Source organism: Acipenser ruthenus, chromosome 4, assembly GCF_902713425.1.
Source record: "Acipenser ruthenus chromosome 4, fAciRut3.2 maternal haplotype, whole genome shotgun sequence".
Taxonomy (NCBI): Eukaryota; Metazoa; Chordata; class Actinopteri; order Acipenseriformes; family Acipenseridae; genus Acipenser; species Acipenser ruthenus.
Window position 1 is genome coordinate 51,187,046 of NC_081192.1, and position 24,580 is coordinate 51,211,625.

At 39.7% G+C, this 24,580-nt stretch overlaps 1 protein-coding gene across 2 annotated transcripts in view; it reads right to left on the reverse strand.

The window, feature by feature from the left end:
* smchd1 (structural maintenance of chromosomes flexible hinge domain containing 1) overlaps positions 1 to 24,580 on the reverse strand; it is a 123,258-nt gene that overhangs the window by 53,035 nt on the left and 45,643 nt on the right. For both annotated transcript variants that reach the window (XM_059022530.1, XM_059022531.1), the window contains exons 13-19: positions 11,816 to 12,013; positions 5,287 to 5,400; positions 4,798 to 4,904; positions 4,612 to 4,694; positions 4,243 to 4,356; positions 3,922 to 3,999; positions 3,323 to 3,442 (exon numbers count right to left, since the gene is read on the reverse strand). In XM_059022530.1, the coding sequence (XP_058878513.1) occupies positions 3,323 to 3,442; positions 3,922 to 3,999; positions 4,243 to 4,356; positions 4,612 to 4,694; positions 4,798 to 4,904; positions 5,287 to 5,400; positions 11,816 to 12,013 (814 nt within the window). The remainder of the gene's footprint in view (positions 1 to 3,322; positions 3,443 to 3,921; positions 4,000 to 4,242; positions 4,357 to 4,611; positions 4,695 to 4,797; positions 4,905 to 5,286; positions 5,401 to 11,815; positions 12,014 to 24,580) is intronic.

The window sequence follows — 24,580 nt, forward strand, 5'->3', positions numbered from 1 at the left end:
TGAGAACCAAACCATGAAACTCTGGCCTCACAAGACATCTGAATCTGGCTCGGAGCCAAGCCGGGCCAGGGGCGGGGTTAAGGATTTTTATCATTACGTTGCATCAGTCAGTACACTCCAGAAAGAAAAACAACAAACACGACGGGCATTGAGTGTGATGAAACACACAGCCTTGGAACGCTGAGGAAGCGCAGGCTCTAGTTTATCTGTCGGCAGATAGAAGTGTTCAGGAAGATCTGGAGTCGTGCATCAGAAATGAGAATGTATATGTCCGAATTTATGATGATTTGAAGCAAATGGACAAACCGCAGGTACGGTACACTTAACTCACATGCTCAAGAACACAAAATTCTACCAAATTTCTCATCCTTGACCTTTATTAATATACAAAAAAATAAATAAAAAATCAAAAAATCAAAAAAAAAAATTCTAAACTTATTTACAAAAATAGTCAAACAAAATACAGCTGTACCATTATAATACATACAAAATACTGTACAGCTATACCATACATACAACTACAGCTCTTGCTGTGCTCACACAGCTGCTTTTTTTTTTTTTTTTTTTTTTTTTTAAGCACCCAAACAAAAAACATCACCTATCCTTAAAACGGGATATATCTTTGGCAAATCATATTTGTAAAACCCCTTCAACAGTAAAATTTATAAAGAAATTCCTAAATATATTTACAAAATATAACGATACAAGATACTGCTGTACCGCTGGTCTATTAATTGTTTAACACCATTTGTTTGCGCATCTTTTGGCAAACTGAGTTCATTAATAACAACTGTCTTTCATTGCGGGTGATGTCAGTAGCATGGCTCTGCAGTGGAAAAACAACCCAGGCTCTCCTTAACCGCACCGTGAGGACTTAGTATGGCCCTGGTGCGACTGAGCTGTACAGTGGAAAAAGAGGCATTAGAGACGATCTGGGTCCGTGTACATTCCGGCCAATCGTTTTTGCATTCTAAATCGGAAATCAGAAAACCAGAAAACGACTTGTTTTTTCTATTTCGGTTTTTCATAAAAACTAAAATCGACCGGTTTTTCATTTTCCAATTTCTGAGTTTAAAGTACAAAAACTGATTTAGGCTTGTTTCCCATTTTTCATATTGGCTTTTGCAACAAAATATTCGAAATTGAACAATCTGTAATACAAAAATAAATAATAGACTGTGAAATTAATCTCCAAGAGTCGGTGATAAAGAGTGTGTGGAGTGAGGTAGTGTAGGGCAGCAGTGTGGAGTAGTAGTAGTAGAAGTGCCTATTCTGTGTTGTTGCATGTAGCTGCACATGTGCAATGGATGGCTCCCAGGACATCAGGAAACCCATACCTCCCAAGAAGCAGCAGTGTGGAGTAGTGGTTAGGGCTCTCGACTCTTGACTGGAGGGTTGTGGGTTCAATCCCAGGTGGGAGACACGGCTGCTGTACCTTTGAGCAAGGTACTTTACCTAGATTGCGCCACAATGTAATTGTATGTAAAAATAATGTGATATCTTGTAAGTCGTCCTGGATAAAGGACGTCTGCTTATAAATAATAATAATAGTCTTTATTCAGACAGAGACAGCACTTCACAAAAAATCTGTTAATGCTTCTTTAACAGGTACACACTTAAACAATGATAGATATACTAATGTGTCGGAAGAGGTACAGACCTATTCAACTAAGCGTGCTAGCCCCCTTTAATGATCCTATGGCAAGCTCTGTAAGATGCAATCATTTCCTCTCTCCCTGCGGTTTGCAGCTCTTACAAAAGAAGGATAGATATAGATGTATTGATGCAGAAAATGTCATAACACTGAGACGCATTCGATACGAGTAGAGCGCGCCTCAGTACTTTTTTTTTTTTTTTTTTTTAATGGTCTATTTATTTTTGTATTACAGATTATTCCATTTCGAATACTTCGTTGTAAAAAGCAATATGAAAAATGGGAAAACAAGTCTGAATCAGTTTTTGTATTTTAAACTCAGAAATTGGAAAATGAAAAACGGGTCGATTTGTGTTTTTATAAAAAACCGAAATAGAAAAACAAGTCGTTTTCTGGTTTTCCGATTTCCGATTTAGTATGCAAAAACGATTGGCCGGAATGTACACGGACCGATCTGCCACAGTCTGCTTTTTGTTCAACTCAACTGATCACTCAATGGGGTGACTTTCTAAGGAATTTAGATTAAAAATGGTGATAAGCACTTTTCTGCTAATGTGCAGGCTGCACATTAGCACTATCCCTCACTACGGTTGTTAAAGGCAATTTAATTCAACATGTGTAGCAAGTATAGAATAGTCATCTATATAAAACATGTACAACTTTGTTTAACCCTTTGCGGTCCTATGTCGGACCTGGTCCAACATTGCAATTTTCCCTTTCCAGTCTAATGTCGGACCCTGTCCGACATCATCAAAAAGACACAAAAAACAGGTCTCTAGTCGTTTTTTCTCCGGAGAAAGCCGAGAAAACCATTGAATGGCCGAGTAAGACCGATAGGAGCCGAGAGAAGCCGGGGGGAAAAAAAACAAAAAACAGGGGTGTATCTCATGATTACAGCTAGCCCTGGCATCACATAGATAACACGGACATAAACAAACAAGATAGCTGCTTCTGCATCCAGCGCTCAAAGAATATCACAGTCATTTGCAGAGCTTTTTTTAGATGTTATAGTAATAAAATATTGACTTGGATCACATTATTGAGGAGTTTGGTGATAAAACGAGTGATCAGGAGATGATTGATCGGTATGCAGTACTATCAAGAGGTATGTGAAAAAAACAGCGAACAAGGGGTGGGGCGGGGCTGGAGATGCAGTACTGAGTGTCCTGCAGTGCCTTTTAAACCTGTTTTACTGTGAAAAAAATACCTTTAAACAGCGCGTCTAAAATAAACTGCGCGTGTGAAAATAAATTGGACCTGACGTGAGGAATAAATGGACCGCAAAGGGTTAAAAAATGCTTTTATGAATAAAATCAAGTTTGATATTTACTTATAACTGTTCTTTACTGTTCTTAATGAAAACATCAATAGTCCAGAACAGTTTCAGGAATATCAAACTGGATTTTGTTCATGAAAAAACATTAAGTAACTCCTGATTTGTGAATAGAAGTCATAGTGATATATATATATATATATATATATATATATATATATATATATATATATATATATATATATATATATATATATATAAATAAATAATAAATCACATATTGGTTGGAGCAGAAATACATTGTACATGTGCATTGTTCCATCTGTGCAACCCACAAAACATAGACGTTCAATTAATATCCAACATCAAATTTCTTAAAATAAATGTAAAATTACCAATCACTGAGAATTCAAACTTCTGAGAAGGGAGAGGCCTTCCAGCATATGTATCAGCATTGCTCTCATTTAATACAGTCTGTAGCTTCAATGTATACTTTCCAAGTTTGTTGATATTTTCTGAAGAAAAAAAAAGTTTGAAGAACAAATGACAATGAGAGGCAACACTTTCTTTCTAGCTAGACAAAGTGTTCTTTAGACATATAGGGATTGGCATAGAGTGCAGAATTTTGCTAAAGGCATATAACACACTGCAATGGGAAAACATGCTACAAGGGCTCTGTTGAGTCCAAAATGTGCATTATCTGGTTAACAGCAGAATAGTTTGCTCCGGTATTAACATCACAGAGTGATGAGATGCAGAGTGAATTAGCCGAGACCTCAAACAGGCAACTCATTTCTGTGCTGTACACACTGTGTTGGGCTGCCTCCAATGAATCTCTGTTTCCAGGGATACAAAGGAACATAAAGGAATATGAATCCCCAGCAGGAGGTAATTATATTACCAAATTATGAAACTGAAAAAAAAAATGTAATCATATTTTTATAAATAATTTCAAAACAGACATATGTTACAGATAAGTTAAAGAACAACTAACCCATCTTTTTAAACCAATATGGCCACTTTCCACCATGCTGACTGATGTGGGAAGTTATTTCCTTGTCTCCATTGGAAGCTGCAATAAACAAACATTTGTTTAAAACAATATAGAAGTTGTCATTGGCTGGTATCAACAAAGGCTTTCTGTATCTATCCCTGATGTGTGTAACGTAATAGAGCAGTGTCCTTTAAAGAAAGACTTAAAGTGCAAACATTTGTTTTTTGATTGACATCACCTGCCCTCTTCAATGGGGAGTAATGTACAGTACAAAAGCATTTATTTATGTCACTGAGTAAACCATAAAAGAACTACACTTACAATGCCAGATGACCTTTAGTTCTACCAGCAGTTTCTTTGATCCACTATGACTTGTGCCAGGGAGCTTTTGCATTGCTTCTCCCTTCTTGTTCAAGATCTCAATCCTAATTGCACCTATGTACAAAAAACAAAACAAAATAAAAACATAACCAGTCAAGGATATAAAACCATTACTTGTGTCAGAACTAGTTTTGATTTATTACAAAAATCAGAAAAAAAATAGTAGTTCAAGCCATTGAAATTAATCAAACTGATGAGTATAATAGTCTTTTTTCCTATTCCTTCAGTAGCGTAAACAGCTTAATCTTGGTAACTAAAATATAAGAAAGCTTATTTTAAAACAAATGTCAAAACACTGAAAATGATTACCTATAGGAGTTCCAGCAGAACGGATGTCATTTTGATCCAACTCCTCTCCTTCAGGCCATGTCACAGACAGCCTATCTGGGAGCCTGTTAAACAATTTAATACATATTAGAAAGTTTAAAATAGTCAAACAACTAACTAGAAGTAAAATAATTGTAATAATGAATACAGGATCGTTTTATTGTTCACCTTGCCATTTCGTCCTCTACATACTTCTTGATAATGCTCACAACAGCATTCCTATCAAGTTTAGATATCGGAATCGTTTTTACTTCATCATACAAAGCCTGGGGTTCCTGAAAAAGCAAACCACAGAATAACTGTCAAACATTTTTTTCTCAACTGATCGATAGGTTGAATTTTTGTATGTGGGATGTGCCGGTATTTGCAAAATAGACATATCAAGGTTATTGTCCACCCCGAAATAGACAGAGGCTGCAGTATTTGGCCACAGGCCGCTTTTGGAGAATCTCTTAAAATAGAGTGGTTCTGCTTTTTACTATGGTTATACAGTGTAAACGCATATATTACCACACAGCCTTTAGAGATGCATTATTTAGAATCAACAGTAAATGCAAAAATCAAACTGCTGTTTAACATACAGTATTTAAAAAACAAACTACATAAAACTCTTAAGTATTAATCCTTCCAAACTGTACTTTTCACAGCAATTTTTACCACAGCAATCTGAACAACTCCTCCAGTCGCATATATATCTCCATCATGATCCCCATAGAGAAGGAACCGGACTATACTGCCATACAATATGGGTGCAGTTTTGGTTGTTTTCACCTGGAAATACAAAATATAAATAATGTGGACAGTCAGAGTACTTAATGTCATGTATCATATTTAACTTTAGATATGCTCTCTAACAATACATTACAGAGCAAGTTTAAGAATTGTAATCTAGTACATCAGATAACAGTAGATTGCTTTACGTTGCAATTCATAACATCTGAAGTAATCAGTATTTAGTTCTAGATCAGGGGTGTCAAATCACAGTCCTGGAGGGAAATTCCACTCCAGGTTTAACATGAAAATGTTATAATGAAGTACTTCATGGTCTGGATTGAGTTTTAATTGGTTCACTTAAACAATTTAGAACAGGTTTGGGACACAGACCATGGCCTATATTTATCATTCGTGTGTGCTCAAGTATTCCTTTCTAAACGGTGCATATCCACATTCAAACAGAAAGTATGTGATTTATCAACACTGATGTTTGTGTGAGAATGGTTGTAGACTCATGCACACTCTGGAATTTGCGTACGATCGTTTCCTTGGTACTGCAAACTGTCTAAAGTTCTGTGCATTATGTAAAAATAAGAACGTTCTCTTATTTTCATGTTACTGATGTATTGCTGAAATATCTGTCACATATAATTTTTTAATAAATTACTGCCATCATATATATCAAATATGGTATTATTAATATTGTTATTAATATTTAGGCAGTAGTATCATATAATTGTTGGTTACCACCACCATGATTATTACTTAATAAGCAGAAAGTAATGTTTTTGTGACTCCCTTGTTTCAGCACTGGTAATTACAGAAGACATTAATATGATAAGTTGTAGCAGGTGTATAGGATATAAAAAAAAAAAATTCACATACGTTAATACGTCAAAACATCATTTGAAAATGGTTGCGCTCTCACTTCTGGGAGACCTTGTTAATGCTGGTTTTCGGCGAGAATGACTTATTTGCAGCACATACAGAGTAACTTTTCGCAAAGATACTGCTTTCCAAATGCAGTCCTAATGGAATTGTGTGAGATGTTGGGTCCTAGGTTGCACAGACCAACCAAGCGCACACATCCTATTCCTACATACAGTTCTGTCTACTACTATTGTCTTTTTGGCCACTGGTAGCTTTCAAAGGCAGATCACAAGCTTCTTTTAGCGCACTGACACCTGGGGTTTTGGACTTGTTTTACTTTGTCCTTGGTACATTCAATTTCCTGCAGGGAAGAACAGCAGATTGGAGTAAAAAGGAATTTTCAGTCAATTGCTGGGTTCCCCAGTATGATCAGTGCTATAGACTGTACTCATGTTGCAATTAAAAGCACCAAGAGTGAATTCATTTTATTTCGTGAAAAGAAAACAGTATCATTCAATTAAAGAGCAAGTAGCGGGGTTCCCAAAAGTATAGCGTTATACGCCCCCACGTGTTGCTACAACTGTTTAAATAACGTATCTGTAATTTTTCTTTTCCTTGTTAACATCCTGACAACGTTTTACACTTATAAAAGTTTAGTCTGTTTCAAAGGTCTTTTCAACATGTCAGTTCCAGTGCAGGTTTGACATTATGGGTGTGTCCTCTGATCACTGCCTTTGCCTCTCACCTCTCGACTTTCTAGCTCTCATTGAAACTAGGATCTTCCCTGATAATACTACTACTCCGGCAGCCCTTTCCTCTCTCTATGTCCTCTCCCACTCTCCTCGCCCCTCTGGAAGGGGTGGGGGAACAGGACTTCTGCTCTTTCCCTCCCTCCTCTCTCTCTGTAGCACCTTTGAGTTTCTTGCTGCTGAAATCACCTCCCCTTGTCGCCTCCTCATTGTTCAATACTGCCCTCTAGGACCCCTTACTCACTTTCTTGATGAGCTTGACTTCCTCCTCCCCTCTCTCTCCACCCCTATTGTACTATTGGATGACTTCAACATCCACCTCTCCAACCCTAACCACTCTGCTGGATTACCCCTTCATCACTCCTTCGCCTTCTGTCTCTCCCACCCCCCTCCCCACCCCCACTCACACAGCAGGCCATCAACTGGACCTCGTCTTCACCGCGGACTGCTTGCCCCCCGCCCTCTGTCATTCCTCTCGACATCTCTGACCACTATTTTATCTCCTTCTCTGTCTGTCGCTCCCATCCATTCCTAATCCGCCAACCCCGTCACCTGCCATTGAAACCTCTGTTCCCTCTTCCTCCGTCTTCTCCTCTGCTGCTCTCTCGCACCTCCCCTCTATCGACTCCTTCTCCCAACTCTCTGTAGACTCTTCTACCTCTACCCTCTTCTCCTCCCTCACCTCCTGCCTTAACTCCCTTTGCCCTTTCGCCCCTTGCCCTGCCGGCTTCTCCCCGCCCCTGCTCTGGTTCTCCTCCATGCTCCGCTCGGCTCGTACCAAACTGCGCTCTGCTGAAAAGAAATGGAAGAAAACCAATCTCCCTGCTGCCTTGGATCTCTATCGCTCGTTCCTCGCTTCCTTCTCTTCTACACTCACCTCGGTCAAACACTCCTACTTCCACTCTATCATTCAGTCTTCCACTAACAATCCCCGTAAACTTTCTTCTACCTTCTCCTCCCTCCTTAGCACACCCCCTCTTCCACCTTCCTCTTCTCAGCTGATGACTTTGCCTCCTCCTTCTCCTCCAAAATCAGACATCTGCAAACTCTTCAATAGCTCACCTCCTTCCCCACCCACCCCATCCTCTGCTCTCACGCCTCACCATCCTCTGCAAACCCTACAATTCTACCCTCCTTCTCGCCCCTCTCCGACTGATTTTTGCCTCCTGCACCAGAGCCATATACCCACCACGTGTTCTCTGGACCCCCTCCCCACTCAGTTCTTCCAGGCTGCTGCCCCTGTTCTACTCCCTTTCATTTCCTTTCTTCTCAACACCTCTCTGCTCTCTGGCTGTTTCCCCTCTGCATTCAAACAGGCCTGCATCACCCCCATCTTTTATATATAAAAAAACAACAACAAAAAAAAAAAAAACTTGCCTGGTTCTCCTCCTACCTCGCTGACCGCACGTACCGGGTGTCCTGGCGTGGCTCACCCTTTGCCTCTTGCTCTCTTTTGACAGGTTTCCCCCTGGGCCACCTCCTGTTTTCTCTCTCCACACCCGCTCCCTGGCTCATCTCATCTCCTCCCATGGCTTCTCATATCATGTCTATGCTGATGATGTCCAGATCTTCCTTGCCTTTCCCCCTTCTGACTCAGACATTTCCTTCTGTATCTCTTCCTGCCTCTTAGCCATCTCCTCCTGGATGCACTCGCATCATCTTAAACTCAACCTCTCCAAATCAGACCTTTTCTCCCCCCCCTCTTCCTCCCCCACCGCTGATCTCTCTATTTCTATTCCTCTTGAATCCACCCTCTCTCCCTCCACAAAAAACCTTGGTGTCACCCTCGACCCCTCCCTCTCCTACTGTCAGCACATCTGTACTCTGGCACGCTCCGGTCGCTTTTTCCTCAGCAACACACAGAATTCGCCCCTTACTGACTATTCCAAGCAGCTCCTAGTTCAGTCCTTGGTACTGTCCCGCCTTGACTACTGCAACTCACTCCTGGCCGGCCTCCCTGCCTCTGCCATCCGTCCGCTCCAGCTCATCCCAAACTCTGCTGCTCGCCTTGTCTTTTCCCTTCTTCATTTCTCCCACGCCACACCGTTGCTTCGCTCTCTGCACTGGCTCCCTATCGCTGCTCGCATCCAATTAAAAACTCTTGTAATCGGCGATCACTGTCTTGATCTTTATGCTCCCTCCTATTTCCAGACTATCATTTCTCGCTACACCCCCTCTCGCCCCCTTCACCACCGACAGATTAGCTGTACCCCCCCTCCGCTCCCCTGCTTCCAAAGACCGCTCCTTCTCCACCCTTGCCCCTCAGTGGTGGAACAACCTACCCACGGATATCAGGACTACTTGACCACCTTCTGGTGCCTCCTCAAGACACACCTGTTCGGACAGCATCTGTAAACCTCACAACTCTCGACTATACTGGTCTATATTTTGTCCTTGCACTGAACTGCTCCATACCTTGCCGTACTCTATTCTTATACCCGATTTTACTCTTCTAGGTATCTGAATTTACGTTTTTTGCAATTGCTCTTATTTGAAATCATTCTCATCCATTTATCGTACTTACTACGTGCTCTTACTGGACTTTATTCGTATAAGCAATTATTTTTACTATAAGTTAACTGCTTTAGTCAAACTCGCTCTTAAATGTAATTATTTACTGTATTCTTTATTTTGATCTTATTTTACTTATCTGCTGCTGAGTTCACTGCACAGTACAAAGTCGCATATCCGACCCACTATAGGTGGATATGTGAAAAAAAGTCAGATTTGTATAGAAAATGACATTTACACATGCATAAATAGGTTAGTGAACAAAAACAACACTAAAACTGCTTTAAACACAGGGAAATTCTTTGCTTTAAAAAGTAAGCAAACTTAAAACAAGATTAATTAGCATACAATACACAGTGTTGCTATGCGGTCTCCACGCAAAGCTTTTAAAAAAATACAAAACAAACAGTAAATGTACAGTAACCTGCAACTGATGGCTTCTTTCTTAACTCTAGAAGTCCCTGCCTCCCTGGTTCTGCTTTCTTAATATCTCTGTCACGGTACTCTGCGCTCTTTCTTGATATTACCAACAGCCAATAAGAAGCTTGGTTTAAATATTTTAAACAAACAGCTTTGGCTATTTTAAGCAAACGGCCGGTAAGCATTGCGTTTATGAAGCTTGTTTTGTTTAATTCAAATGCATTTAAAAGCTACAACACGCTGCCAATATCTGCAACCGTGCACTCCATCATATAAACACATTGCACAAAAAAAAAAAAAAAAAAGAGTAAAATACAAAAGCTTTGTCGACTGGTGTATTGAAACGTCACTGCTACACACAGTTGACTAACACACGCACATAGCCCATTTATCTTAAAGGGAAACGCACCAGGAGGTCCCCGGTTCAAATCCCACCTCAGCCACTGACTCATTGTGTGACCCTGAGGAAGTCACTTAACCTCCTTGTGCTCCGTCTTTCAGGTGAGACGTAATTGTAAGTGACTCTGCAGCTGATGCACAGTTCACACACCCTAGTCTCTGTAAGTCGCCTTGGATAAAGGCGTCTGCTACATAAACAAATAATAATAATAATAATAATAATAATAATAATAATAATAATAATAATAATTGCTATAACGTTTTCTTTCTGTTTCCATCGCGGACGCTGCACTTGCTGCCAATACCATTACTCTCGTAGCCTAATTTTAATATTTATTTATTTATTTAGCGAGGTGGTTAATTGATCAGGGTGGTTATGTGATGGTCAGATATGCGACGTTCCACTGTACTTTATAACTGCTCTTAATGTAATATTCTGTAATGTGATATCTTATGTTATACCTTCTAATGTGCTACTTTGTACTGTGATATTTTGTAACAATTGCAAGTCTCCTTGGAGAAGGGTGTCTGCTAAGAAATTATTAATAATAATAATAATAATAATAATAATAATAATAATAATAATAATAATAATAATAATAATAATAATAATAATCTACAAGTGCTCTGGCTTTTGTGTTCCGTACGACATCATGGGTCGTACCTGCTGTGTTACATGTTTGGCTATGTGGGGACTAATCCTTATAGTATAGGCTATTATAATAATAATAATAATAATAATAATAATAATAATAATAATAATAATAACAACAATAACAATAACAATAACAATAATAATAATAATAATAATTGCAGTACTTATTACCCCATCGCTCTTCCGGCAGCAATTACTCTTTAATGTACAGGTTATATCTGATGCCCATCTCTGTCTACTAAATGCTGTGGCTAAATAGCCAGGCGGAACTCACAATTAATTTATTACTCAAAAAGCAGCAGTACTCTGATATCTTGTCTAGAAAATGAAGCAGTGACAGAACTACATTAACAATATACAGTATGGCTATATAGGGACATTTTAAATGCAAATTCCCATGTGCAGACAACTTTATAGAGATATTGAGATTTATTAACACCTACTACTTAAAAACTTGCGTAAGAGTGCCTTACGCAAGATTGATAAATCAGGATTTAATTATGCATATGGCAATTTAAAACTTTTTGTGTATGAATTAATCTAGTCGTCATTTATGGACGCATAAATATAGGCACAGGACTGGAAAGGATGACTTTGGCCACCCCTGTACTATATAATACACCTGCTACTCCCAGAATGTGTTAAACGCTTAAAAACTCAAGTTTATCTATTAACCTTTGAATTACTTGAACAAAAGTATTAACATGAAATGATCATTGAAATGTATTTAAGTTCAACTTTAAAATATTCATGAGATATTTGATTGTATCTTCCTTTGATTTTGATATTCTGCAATACAAATGTACATGTTCCTATGTGGTAGTAAAATCGAGCTAAGCTTACCACTACATCTGTAATTTATACTCACCATTTGTCCAGCTTTGTACGTTTTGCCATCCCACTCCACAGATGTAAATATTGCCCACGGGCTCTGCATTCTTTTTGCTGCAATATCAGTCCTTGTCATTATTCCTTTGAAACCAGAAAACTTTATCTGTTTATCAAACTTCTCATGGCATTCTTTCAGCCAAAGAGCAAATTCTCTGTAAATCTTCACTCTTTGTTCCTGCAAGAAAATATTTGTAATAACTTCGACTTTTCAGATATTTTAATTGTATTACATGGTTGACCCTGCAACATATTGAGGGTGTACAGTAATGTTAAAGGGCACATAAGGACCTTTTTATTTTATTGTGTTACATGGTCCCATGTGTTGCTACAACTGTTTACGTAAGGTGTGTGTATTGTTTTAATATTTTTATTTTACATTTTGACCAGTTTTTTAAACTTTTAAATTGCATTCCCTGCCTCAAGATGGCTTCCCATTTACCCGCATGGACCTCTCAGAACTACATTTTCCATGATCCTCCTGTTCACTGGTAAATCCACCTCGGTTACATATGTGAGCAGGAGGATGACGGGAAATGTAGTTCTGAGAGGTCTATGCAGGTACATGGGAACCCATCTTGAGGCAGGGCATGCAATTTAAAAGTTTAAAAAAGTGGTCAAAATGTAAAAATAATAATAATAATAATAATAATAATAATAATAATAATAATAATAATAATTAAAACAACACACACACACACCTTATGTAAACAGTTGTAGCAACACATGGGAACATGTAACACAATAAAATAAAAAGGTCCTTATGTGCCCTCTAAATCATGTCAAATTTAAAGTAGCACATATAAAATACTGCAAACTCCTTTTCTCTACAAACTATAATTACAACATGTACATGTGGAAGGCAAACCAAATGCTTGTGATCTTAAGAAAAGGATGCAGAATCGTGAACAAGCTTATTTTCTGTTGTGTATATCTGAAAACCACTAGCTGTCAGTTTTCAACAGGGAAAGTGAGCTGCCAGCAGCCACTGTAACCTGGCACAAAGTTTATGTAACCACTTTACAGTAATGTAACCACATTACCGGATAAGGGCGTCTGCTAAGAAAGAAAGAAAGAAAGAAAGAAAGAAAGAAAGAAAGAAACTGTTTACCATTTCCTCATATAATCATATAATGATCACTGTACAATTAACTGTACCGTATTCCTTCGAATTTAAGACGCAGCCCAAATTTACCACCCTCAATTTCAGGAAAAAATAAAACATCAAATAAAGATGCATTTACAACGATACAACATAAAAATTACACATACATCAGATTTACAGTGGTTTTCCGTTTCTTATCGTTAAACAAGTTCCTCTGATGTTTTTCTTTCTGCATGCTACTGAAACTTTCTTTAAAATTTAAATGCCCATCTCTGTGACATCACATGAGGGAAAAATAAAAAAAAACACTAATTAGGAAGTAAAATTCAGTCCCTCCCCTACAATAATATGAGTGGCCCAGTAAGTCAATAAATTGAAGTACATGTTTACTCGATCATGGACCCAGAAAGACACTTCAGTATGACCGTGTTTACACGATCATGGTCCTTAAGGGGTTAAGGATATCCTATCTTACAGGGATGGATATGAGGAGATCTATTGTATATCCTAACCATAGGCATAATTTACATAGGGGACATGTGACTTTCACTTTTTCAATATAGGGAAATGTTCCCCACATTGCCACAGCACTAAAACGTTTGTTTATCAATAATGCATTTGTATAAAGTTGCCACTAGGACCCAGTCAACTAAGGCAGTGTTGGCGCACAATTATTATTATTTATTTCTTAGCTGACGCTCTTATCCAGGGCGACTTACAATTGTTACAAGATATCACATTATTTTTACATACAATTACCCATTTATACAGTTGGTTTTTACTGGAGCAATCTAGGTAAAGTACCTTGCTCAAGGGTACAGCAGCAGTGTCCCCACCGGGGATTGAACCCACAACCCTCCGGTCAAGAGTCCAGAACCCTAACCACTACTCCACACTGCTACCCCATGTAGTAAGGGTTATATCAAACGGACAGGTGAAGGCAGAGCCTGGTAGTAAAGAACTGTTTCTACAAGTTTTTTTCCCCCATTGTGAAATTTCTCAATCGTGATACCATTTCTGATGTTTATGGTTTGTTATGACTAATGTGCATAACATAATACAGTATGACACTGTACTCACCCTGATTACATAGCAGGATCTTTGCCACTGCCATTGTAAATCTATATATATATATATATATATATATATATATATATATATATATATATATATATATATATATATATATATATATATATATATATATATACACACACACATACATACATATACACACACACTACCGGTCAAAAGTTTTAGAACACCCCCATTTTTCCAGTTTTTATTGAAATTTAAGCAGTTCAAGTCCAGTAAATAACCTGAAATGGTACAAAGGTAAGCGGTAAACTGCCAGAGGTTAAAAAAAAAAAAGTTTAGGTTACCAAAAACTGAAAAATAATGTACATTTCAGAGTTATACAAAAAGGCCTTTTTCAGGGAACAAGTAATGGGTTAACAACTTACAGCTGTTCTGCAGCAATGGTAGTAAATTAAGCCTTGAAAGTTGATGCTAACAATTCCTACAGGTGTCCCAACTTTTGTTGATTACTTACAAACCCTCTGTCTGTATAAAAGCAGTGTTGGAACAGACTGTGTTACTACACCCTCTTAAGCATTACTTGGACAGTATTGTACTGCAGGAAGTAGTATATTGCTCTCATAATGGCAAGAAAAAGGCAATTAACAAAGAAAGACAGACCGACCATTATAACCCGTAAAAGTGTAGGTCTTTCCTTTAGAGAAATTGCAAAGAAAGCCAAGGTGTCAGTGAGTACAGTTTCCTACACCATCAAAAGGCACTTGGAAACTGGAGGAAACTGACAGGAAGAGGTCTGGCAGACCCAAAGCCACAACAGAATCAGAAGACAAGTTTCTGAGAGTCAACAGCTTGCGTGATAGGCGGCTCACAGGACAACAGCTTCAAGCACAGCTTAACACTGGTCGAAGTAAGCAAGTCTCAGTTTCAACTGTGAAGAGAAGACTTCGAGCTGCAGGTTTGACAGGTCGAGTGGCAGTAAGAAAGCCATTGCTAAGATGGCAAAATAAGAAAAAGAGGCTTGCCTGGGCCACGAAGCACCGCCAGTGGACTACTGAAGACTGGAAGAAGGTCTTATGGACCGATGAATCAAAAATTGAAATCTTCGGTTCATCACGCAGGGTTTTTGTACGTCATCGAGTAGACGAAAGGATGGTTCCTCTGTGTGTGACACCAACTGTCAAACATGGAGGAGGAAGCGTGATGGTCTGGGGCTCTTTTGCTGGATCCAGAGTCGGCGACTTGCACAGAGTGAGTGGCACCCTGAACCAAAACTGCTACCACAGCATTTTGCAGCACCATGTAATACTCTCTGGTATACGCCTAGTTGGTCAGGGGTTCATCCTACAGCAAGATAATGACCCAAAACATACCTCCAGGCTATGTCAGAACTACCTTAGAAGAAAAGAACAAGACGGTAGGCTTCAAATCATGGCATGGCCAGCACAGTCTCCAGACTTAAACCCCATCGAGCTGGTTTGGGATGAACTGGACAGAAGGGTGAAAGCAAAGCAACCTACAAGTGCAACACATTTGTGTGAACTTCTGCAACAGTGTTGGGAAGAACTTTCCGAACAATATTTGATTTCCATTGTAGAAAGAATGCCACGAGTGTGTTCGGCTGTTATATCTGCAAAAGGTGGCTACTTTGACGAGTCAAAAATTTAGATTAAATTTTGTTAAACAAAACAATTCCATGATTTCTTTTTTATCTCCAATTGTTTATTTGTTCTATGCTTTAATTTCAGAGTACATTGAGACATTAAACTGTTAAATTTCAATAAAAACTGGAAAAATGGAGGTGTTCTAAAACTTTTGACCGGTAGTGTGTGTGTGTGTATAATAATATATATTGGGCTTTTGATTATCGTTGCAATATTAAATTTAGTGCCGAGTTTTTATTTTTCCACCTTTCATGCACATATTTACAAATACAAAATTAACAGGGCTGTACAATAGTTTGATACAGAGTAGTGAATCATTATAGTTGGAAGTGTAGAAGTACTGTACCCGTAGTATAAATGCATATTTAAATTAATATTATACACTGCAGATCATTTCAGATTCTTGCTGGACTGATCATCTCCTGTATGCTTAAAAAAGGGTGGGGTATTTATACTTGTAAGCATTTTTTATACAGCCTGCTATATTGATTTTAGTTCAATAACTAGAACTCCTCCTGTTTGAATTAACGTATTAGCATAACTCCAAACCGTGTAGTTTAACAATGCTCTGACAAAATACACAATTGTCGGGCTCCTGAGTGGCGCACCTGGTAAAGCCACTCCACGTGAAGTGCAAGATGCGCCCTATAGCCTGGCGGTTGCCGGTTCGGGTCCAGCCTATTCCACTACCAACCATGGACGGGAGCTCCCAGGGGCAGCGCACAACTGAACAAGCGCCATCTGGGTGGAGAGGGCGTAGGTCGGCCAGCGACCCTTGTAGACTGGCCGAGTGCCTGTCTGTAAGATACCCAGAGCTGCGTGGTCTTCCGACGCTGTAGCCCTGAGATGTCTGCATGGCGGGCCCGCAGAGTGAAAAGAAGCGGACGGCTGACGGCACACTTTCGGAGGACGCTTGTGTCTGTCTTCGTCTCTCCCGAGTCAGTGCGGGGGTGGCAGCGGTGATTGGGGAATTGGACATTTCAAATTGGGGTGAAAATAAGAAATAATTGGTGATTCCAAATTTATAAAATGAAAAAAAACCAAAAAGAAAATAATTGCACAATTGTTAATCCTCAGTGCTCCCTGTTGTTTTGTTTAATGCATGTTTTGCTCTTTTTTGCCACCTGCTGGCAGGACTAATGAAATGCAGCTGATTCAATGGTAATCAGAAAAAACAAGATTGCAAAGCTGCAACATTTTTACCTTATCGCACTGTGACAGTATCGGAAACAGGTAAATAGCTGGTTTTGGCTACCACTGTACATGTCTCACTACTACTGTGTGTGTGTGTGTGTTTGTTTATAATGCATTTGTGAGCATGGTAAAAATCAATAATTGCATTTTTATTTTCCAACTACATAGCCCTCACTTCACACCTTGTTTCCCAACTGGTTTCTGACTGGACATCTATCCTGCTGTAATGTTTTTGGATCTGCTTGTTCATCCTGTTCCTGCAAGAAAACACTGCACTTTATTTCTTCTCAATAAAGGGAAACATTTATTTCCTGATAACATACACATTGCCTCCATATGAGCATTGCCAGGGTGAAGCAACTGAGATTTTTGTACCCAATTTTGTTTTTTGGTTGGTTGAACTGTTTAAAGAAAAAAAAAAAAAAAAAAAAAAAAAAAAAAGGGTGGCTTGCTTCAGGTGTCTGTTCTATGTCTTGTAATTTGTGTGTGTATATATATATATATATATATATATATATATATATATATATATATATATATATATACACACATACATACATACATACATACAGTACTGTGCAAAAGTTTTAGGCAGGTGTGAAAAAATGCTGTAAAGTAAGAATGCTTTAAAAAATAGACGTGTTAATAGATTATATTTATCAATTAACTAAATGCAAAGTGAGTGAACAGAAGAAAAATCTAAATCAAATCCATATTTGGTGTGACCACCCTTTGCCTTCAAAACAGCATCAATTCTTCTAGGTACACTTGCACAAGATCAGGGATTGTGTAGGCATATAGTCAGGTGTATGATTAAACAATTATACCAAACAGGTGCTAATGATCATCAATTCAATATGTAGGTTGAAACACAATCATTAACTGAAACAGAAACAGCTGTGTAGGAGGAATAAAACTGGGTGAGGAATAGCCAAACCCAGCTAACAAGGTGAGGCTACTGAAGACAGTTTACTGTCAAAAGTCATACACCATGGCAAGACTGAGCACAGCAACAAGACACAAGGTAGTTATACTGCATCAGCAAGGTCTCTCCCAGGCAGAAATTTCAAGGCAGACAGGGGTTTCCAGATGTGCTGTCCAAGCTCTTTTGAAGAAGCACAAAGAAACGGGCAACGTTGGGGACCGTAGACGCAGTGGTCGGCCAAGGAAACTTACTGCAGCAGATGAAAGACACATCATGCTTACTTCCCTTCGCAATCGGAAGATGTCCAGCAGTGCCATCAGCTCAGAATTGGCAAAAAACAGTGGGACCCTGGTACACCCACCTACTGTCCGGAGAAGTCTGGTCAGAAGTGGCCTTCATGGAAGACTTGCGGCCAAAAAGCCATACCTCTGACGTGGAAACAAGGCCAAGCGACTCAACTATGCACGAAAACACAGGAACTGGGGTGCAGAAAAATGGCAGCAGGTGCTCTGGACTGATGAGTCAAAATTTGAAATATTTGGCTGTAGCAGAAGGCAGTTTGTTCGCCAAAGGGCTGGAGAGCGGTACACGAATGAGTGTCTGCAGGCAACAGTGAAGCATGGTGGAGGTTCCTTGCAAGTTTGGGGATGCATTTCTGCAAATGGAGTTGGGGATTTGGTCAGAATTAATGGTCTCCTCAATGCTGAGAAGTACAGGCAGATACTTATCCATCATGCAATACCATCAGGGAGGCATCTGATTGGCCCCAAATGTATTCTGCAGCATGACAACGACCCCAAACATACAGCGAAAGTCATTAAGAACTATCTTCAGCGTAAAATTAGAACAAGGAGTCCTGGAAGTAATGCTATGGCCCCCACAGAGCCCTGATCTCAACATCATCGAGTCTGTCTGGGATTACATGAAGAGAGAGAAGCAACTGAGGGTGCCTAAATCCACAGAAGAACTGTGGTTAGTTCTCCAAGATGTTTGGGCCAACCTACCTGCCGAGTTCCTTCAAAAACTGTGTGCAAGTGTACCTAGAAGAACTGATGCTATTTTGAAGGCAAAGGGTGGTCACACCAAATATTGATTTGATGTAGATTTTTCTTCTGTTCACTCACTTTGCATTTTGTCAATTGATAGATATAAACTATTAACATGTCTATTTTTGAAAGCATTCTTACTTTACAGCATTTTTTCACACCTGCCTAAAACTTTTGCACAGTACTGTATATATATATATATATATATATATATACACACACACACACACACACACACACACACACACACATATATATATATATATATATATATATATAATTGTTACATACATGTCTATACTAGGGGTTTTAATCTTGATATTTTCCATTGATTGATTATTCATCTAATATATTAAATCACACCTGTTTGCTAGTGATATGAAATTGTACTGAAAGACAATAGCAAGCAATACAAAGTATACTGATGCACAAAAGAAAGGCAACACTCAGGTCTAATGGATTTAATCAAATATTTTAAACAGATATCAAACAAAATCACAGAAAATGTGAACAAAAACACAGATCAAAGAATCATGATAAGTTTTCAGTATGAAAGGTGACACTGTCAAAAGGAAAACATTACAAAGTTGTTATCGGGTATGACCTCCCTGAGCATTAACGCAATCCTGGCAGAGTTGACGCATAGACATGATCAGCCTCTGGATAGACTGCTGTGGGATGTTCCGCCACTCTTCCTGTGCAGCTGCAGCCAGCTGGTGAAGGTGGGCTGATCATGGTTGTCTCCTGTGGATGGCACTGGCGATTTGGTCACACAGATGTTCTATTGAACTCAGAAGAAAAAGCTGTCCAGGGCAAGACCTCGACATTGTTTTCTTGAAGTCGTGCAGTTGTAATCCTAGAACTGTGTGGTCTTGCATTGTCCTGCTGGATAATCAACACTTCCGGATTGGCTTGCAGGAACAGAGTAAGTGTTGCCTCAAGGGCTTTGTCAATGTATCGCTGAGCAGTAAGGTTGCCCTCAATCTGCACCAAAGGTGTTCTTGTAAAGGAGATTCCTCCCCACATCACACTTTCACCGCCCCACCAGTTGGCTTGAACAATGCAACGGTCAGCATAACGCTCACCACGACGTCTCCACACACACTGTCTTCCATCAGGTCTGTCAAGGGCAAAATGGCATTCATCGGTGAATAAAACACTCCATCACTCTCTGCCGCCACCTCAGATTTTCTCTGGTCCACAGAAGACAGTGATTTCGTCTCTCCGCTGTCAATATGTTACCCCTGAACGGCCTCCGAGCATGCAAATCATTTTAATGCAGACGGAGAGCTACAGTCATTCTGCTGATGCCCGGGCTATTTCTTCCTGAAATTTCTTGTGCTGTAGCCACTGCAGTCTGAAAACGATTATGCAGATCGATCAGTCGGATGTGACGGTCCTGGGTTGGTGTGGTGACCCTCTACCTTCCAGGATGTGGCCTGTCCCTCACAGAGCCGGTTTCCTGGTTTCTGTGGACAAGTCGGCTGATTGTTGAAGCAGAACATCTCATTCTCCGGGCAACTTCTCACAGACAGGCCGCCTTCAAACATGCCGATAGCAACCAGGCGATCTTCATTACTCAAGCGGGGCATGGTCGTATCTTTCGCTGTTCTCGTGATAATAAAAATCATGTATTTTCAAAGGGCTATTTATAAAGATTCTTAATCAACTCATTTTGGCAATTTTAACTCAAATACCAAACACTGAGCACCTGGCGTTTTTATGAAATCACATGTTCAGTATTTTGTTATCCCAAGGAAAAATACTACTCTAACAATCAACAAACCTATCTGCTCACTACTTAAAATGTAAATAACATTATGTATGTGCCCAATGAGCTACTCATGTAAAACTTAGACTGTTGTATTTTCATTGTGCATCAGTATATAAACATAATGCTATTGTAGCCGGCCGATCAGTGAAAGAAAACCACTTCCAGACTGATGTTTGTGAAACCAATCCAGGTAACGTTTATTTTTGTGTTTCCTAAATACTCAGTAACTTGATTATGCCTTTTCCGAATACACAAACAGGAATATGAACCGATATTGTTGCAAGTTTGAAGCTGCCAAAGTAATACACTGACTACACGCTTGTACTACAACCATTTATCCCATAACTCCTCCACCGTCCCTGCAAGCACTGCAGCACATAACATCTCTCAAAGCTACAGCAACTCAATTATAAATCAGTAATACAACGATAACGTAAACTGTATTTTAATGATTACAGCTTTTAGATTATATTTAACTTACTCTATTTACTGCAAATGTTTCATAATGCCAGCTAATGTTTCATTGGAAGGGGAAGGAGAGAACTAAATGTGGAGGGTTTATTTTTCTTTTTAAATCAATCAGTGGTGCTGGAGATGGGTTATGAAAGTGCACAGTGCTTTAAAAGCAACAAAAAAAAAAAAGGGGGAGAAGAGGTTTGTCAGATTGTTTGGAATGTCAAGATGTATTTGTTTATTTGATTCACTCTTGTTTGCATGTTTTTAACAACTGATTAATATCATTTTTTGACAGAATATAAAAAATAAACAAGTGTCCAGCATTGAAATTTTCTTTAGCTTACGTTTTAAAGCTCCTAACAGCAAACACCAACTATATACACCGTTGTTAAATCACTAAGCCTGACAGTTTTTCAGACAACCCCGTTTTTCAATAAACGTTTTCTGATACGTTGAATAAAAAGAAATCAACTTACTTGCGACTAAGATGATACAATAAACTTGTAGTACGGCCATGAAATGAAAGCAGCGATGAGCAAGTGCTGCAAGTTGCAGTAATTTTTTCTTCATTCTGAGATAGTGAAATATTGGGTATAACTTCCAGCAAGCACCCTCCTACCATTTTTCAAGATTTCTTTTCCGCGTATCCTTCGATACCGCACTTAGGTAGACAAGATTAAAACCAATACCTTTTTTTTTTTTTTGTCGAACAAAGCCCACAGGTGTGATTAATCATAAAATCGATTAAAACCTCTAGTCTATGCTATTCAATTTGCAGTAAGAAAATAAACAAACATCAGTAGAGTTACCAACTGCACCGCTGACCTTTTATAATGTTATAATAGTGTAAATCGCAATATCACGGACTGTACCAAAATCATGAAAATAGCCCAATATCGCAACACACACACACACACACACACACACACACTCTTAAATAAAATGAAAATGCATGTAAAAAGTATTTCATTAAAAAAAACACAACCTCAACTAATCTGCCTCAGTGTGTGTAGTATTCCGCATGCATAGTGCTGTATAGTGATTTTGTCATGTGACTGGCAGGAAACACTGTAAACTGCAAAGAAGAAAATGAATGTCTCTAAATAAATAAATAAATAAATAAATAAATAAATAAATAAATAAATAAAGCTCTGCAGGAGATTGTGTGAAGCAGTATCCATACGTAGTTTTACACAGTGATGGAGGTAAGCTCTTCTGGACCTCCTGCAACGTTACTGTAGGTCACTACCGAAAATCATCTGTTGACAAGCATCTGGATTCAGGTGTTCACCGAAAGAGAAAGTCGGGAATCCAGAGCAGTAAGGTAACAGAGCAAAGCGTTTCGGCATATGGGCAGGTTTTTACTCCGCACAGGCAATCCATGAAAGAGGAACAAGTGAACCAACTAACAAGCTGAACTTTAATTCAAATAAGTAAAACAGAAATACCTGAAGAATAAGCGAAATGTATACTGTAAAACCATAAATATTTGCGACCAAAATATTTGGCGAATCACACCCATAAAACCTATTTTGTTCCAGAAATGTTGGTGACCTGTTGCAATATATGAAGTATGTATTGTTAGTGGAATTTGATTTTGTGCCAGAAATGTTTGCGTTTTTTTTTTTCATATGCGAAAAACGCATAAGAGAATCGCAAATATTTATGTTTTTACAGTATATGTTTGTGTTTAGTTGTAAAATGTTCATGCTTAAAACAAAACAGTTTAATAGGTCTGACAGAGTCCTGGCCACTGTACATCTATACTTTTAAGTGGAGATCATCTCCAAATTATTTTCAATATATAAATTCTAAATTATTTTACTAGTCTGCTGTTTTAAAAAATTAGAAATTCTATACACACAATTTATGAAATAATTCTGTGTACATTCTGCCCATAATTATGGGAAGGAAAAGGACTACACTTCCCAGAAGAACACAGGCTGAAAAGCCGCAATTGTTTAATTGTTTAACTTAATTGTTTTATTGTTAAATTATCCCCTGCACCTGGTAGTGATTGTAAGTTAGGACCAGGTGCAGGGTATTTAAGAGGTGCAGTCAGTCTGCACAGGGCTGCTGAGTAGAAGGAGTGCTCTGCTTCCGAAGTCATTAAAAAAGGAAAAAGTAAGTCTCAAGAAGAGAGTGTTTTGTTATTGGTCAGGTAAACGGCTTAGCCGTCCTGAGTGTTAGTTTAGGTTGCTGTTTGTGTTTTAGTTTAGTGCTCAAAAAAGAGCTAGGCGTTTGTTTTGTTTTGTTTGTTTTAATAAAAAAGTGCGCAACCGCGCTAAAACCAAAAGTTCCTGTATCCTGGGTCTGTTTTTACATATGGTGGCAGCGATTGTGGGTGTCCCTACGAACCAAGGAGGAAAAATTAAAAATGGACATTGCAGAGCCGATCAGGACTTTAGAAAAGTCCACGGTGGAGATACAGGAGGCGACCCGCAAGCTTCCCTGTGTCACAGCTGGAGCAGGTGCTGCAAAAGATAGTGTGGTTGGCGCCACAGCAAGTCGCCGGTACCTGCACCAGAGCAAGTTATTAGCTCTGGAGCCGGAGCTGCCTGTCCCTGAACTAGGACCGACAGTACCCGAGCTGCAGCTGCTTGAGGAACAGATGGAACTATAGCTGCCTGCTCCGGAGTTAGAACCGGCGGTGCCCGAGCTGCAGCAGGAGCTGCAGCTGTCAGAGGGAGAGGAGCCGTTGCCGTCTCCGGAGACACCGGCTGCAATCGAGGGAGAGGAGGTCCCTCAACCACCAACCATGCGAGTGCGTCCGGCGCTGCCATATGAGGTTCCCGGTCCCGTCATCATGGACACCTGGCCGGAATGCCCAGACCTCCCTACACTGGACCTTGCTCCCAGGTCGCAGCTCTGTCAGGCACAGTTGCCTGCCTGGTCCCTTGCTCCACTCCCCCCGAAGCTGCAGATGTCACGTCTTGGGAGTCAGACGTTGCATGCGCTCCCCCTTCCTCCCACTATGTTCCCCCTGAGGCTGCAGACGTCGCTGCGCCGGTCCACAGCCACGCACCTCTGCCTACCAGTTCTTGCTCCCGGTCACCGGCCTGCGTTGCGGTCGCCCAGGGCAAGCCGTCTGGGTCCCTCCTCGCCGGTCTTCAGTCCAACCCAGGAAGCACCGGAGGGATTGACCCACCCTCAAGCCCACCCGTGGAAAAGGGCGAAGATCAAAAAGATGGGACTTGAGGGTGGGTGGTCTTTTAAGGGTAGAGGGAGGTGGCCGTTGAATGGCCGGTGTATTGTAAAGACAAGGGGGAGGAAGTTTGAGAGAGTGTAGTCCTGGGGGAAAGAAAAGGACTACACTTCCCAGAAGAACACAGGCTGAAAAGCTGCAATTGTTTAATTTAATTGTTGTATTAATTATCCCCTGCAACTGGTAGTGATTGTAAATTAGGACCAGGTGCAGGGTATTTAAGAGGTGCAGTCAGTCTGCACAGGGCTGCTGAGTAGGAGGCAGAAGGGGTGCTCTGCTTCCGAGCAGTCATTAAAAAAGGATAAAAGTCTGAAGAAGAGAGTGTTTTGTTATTGGTCAAG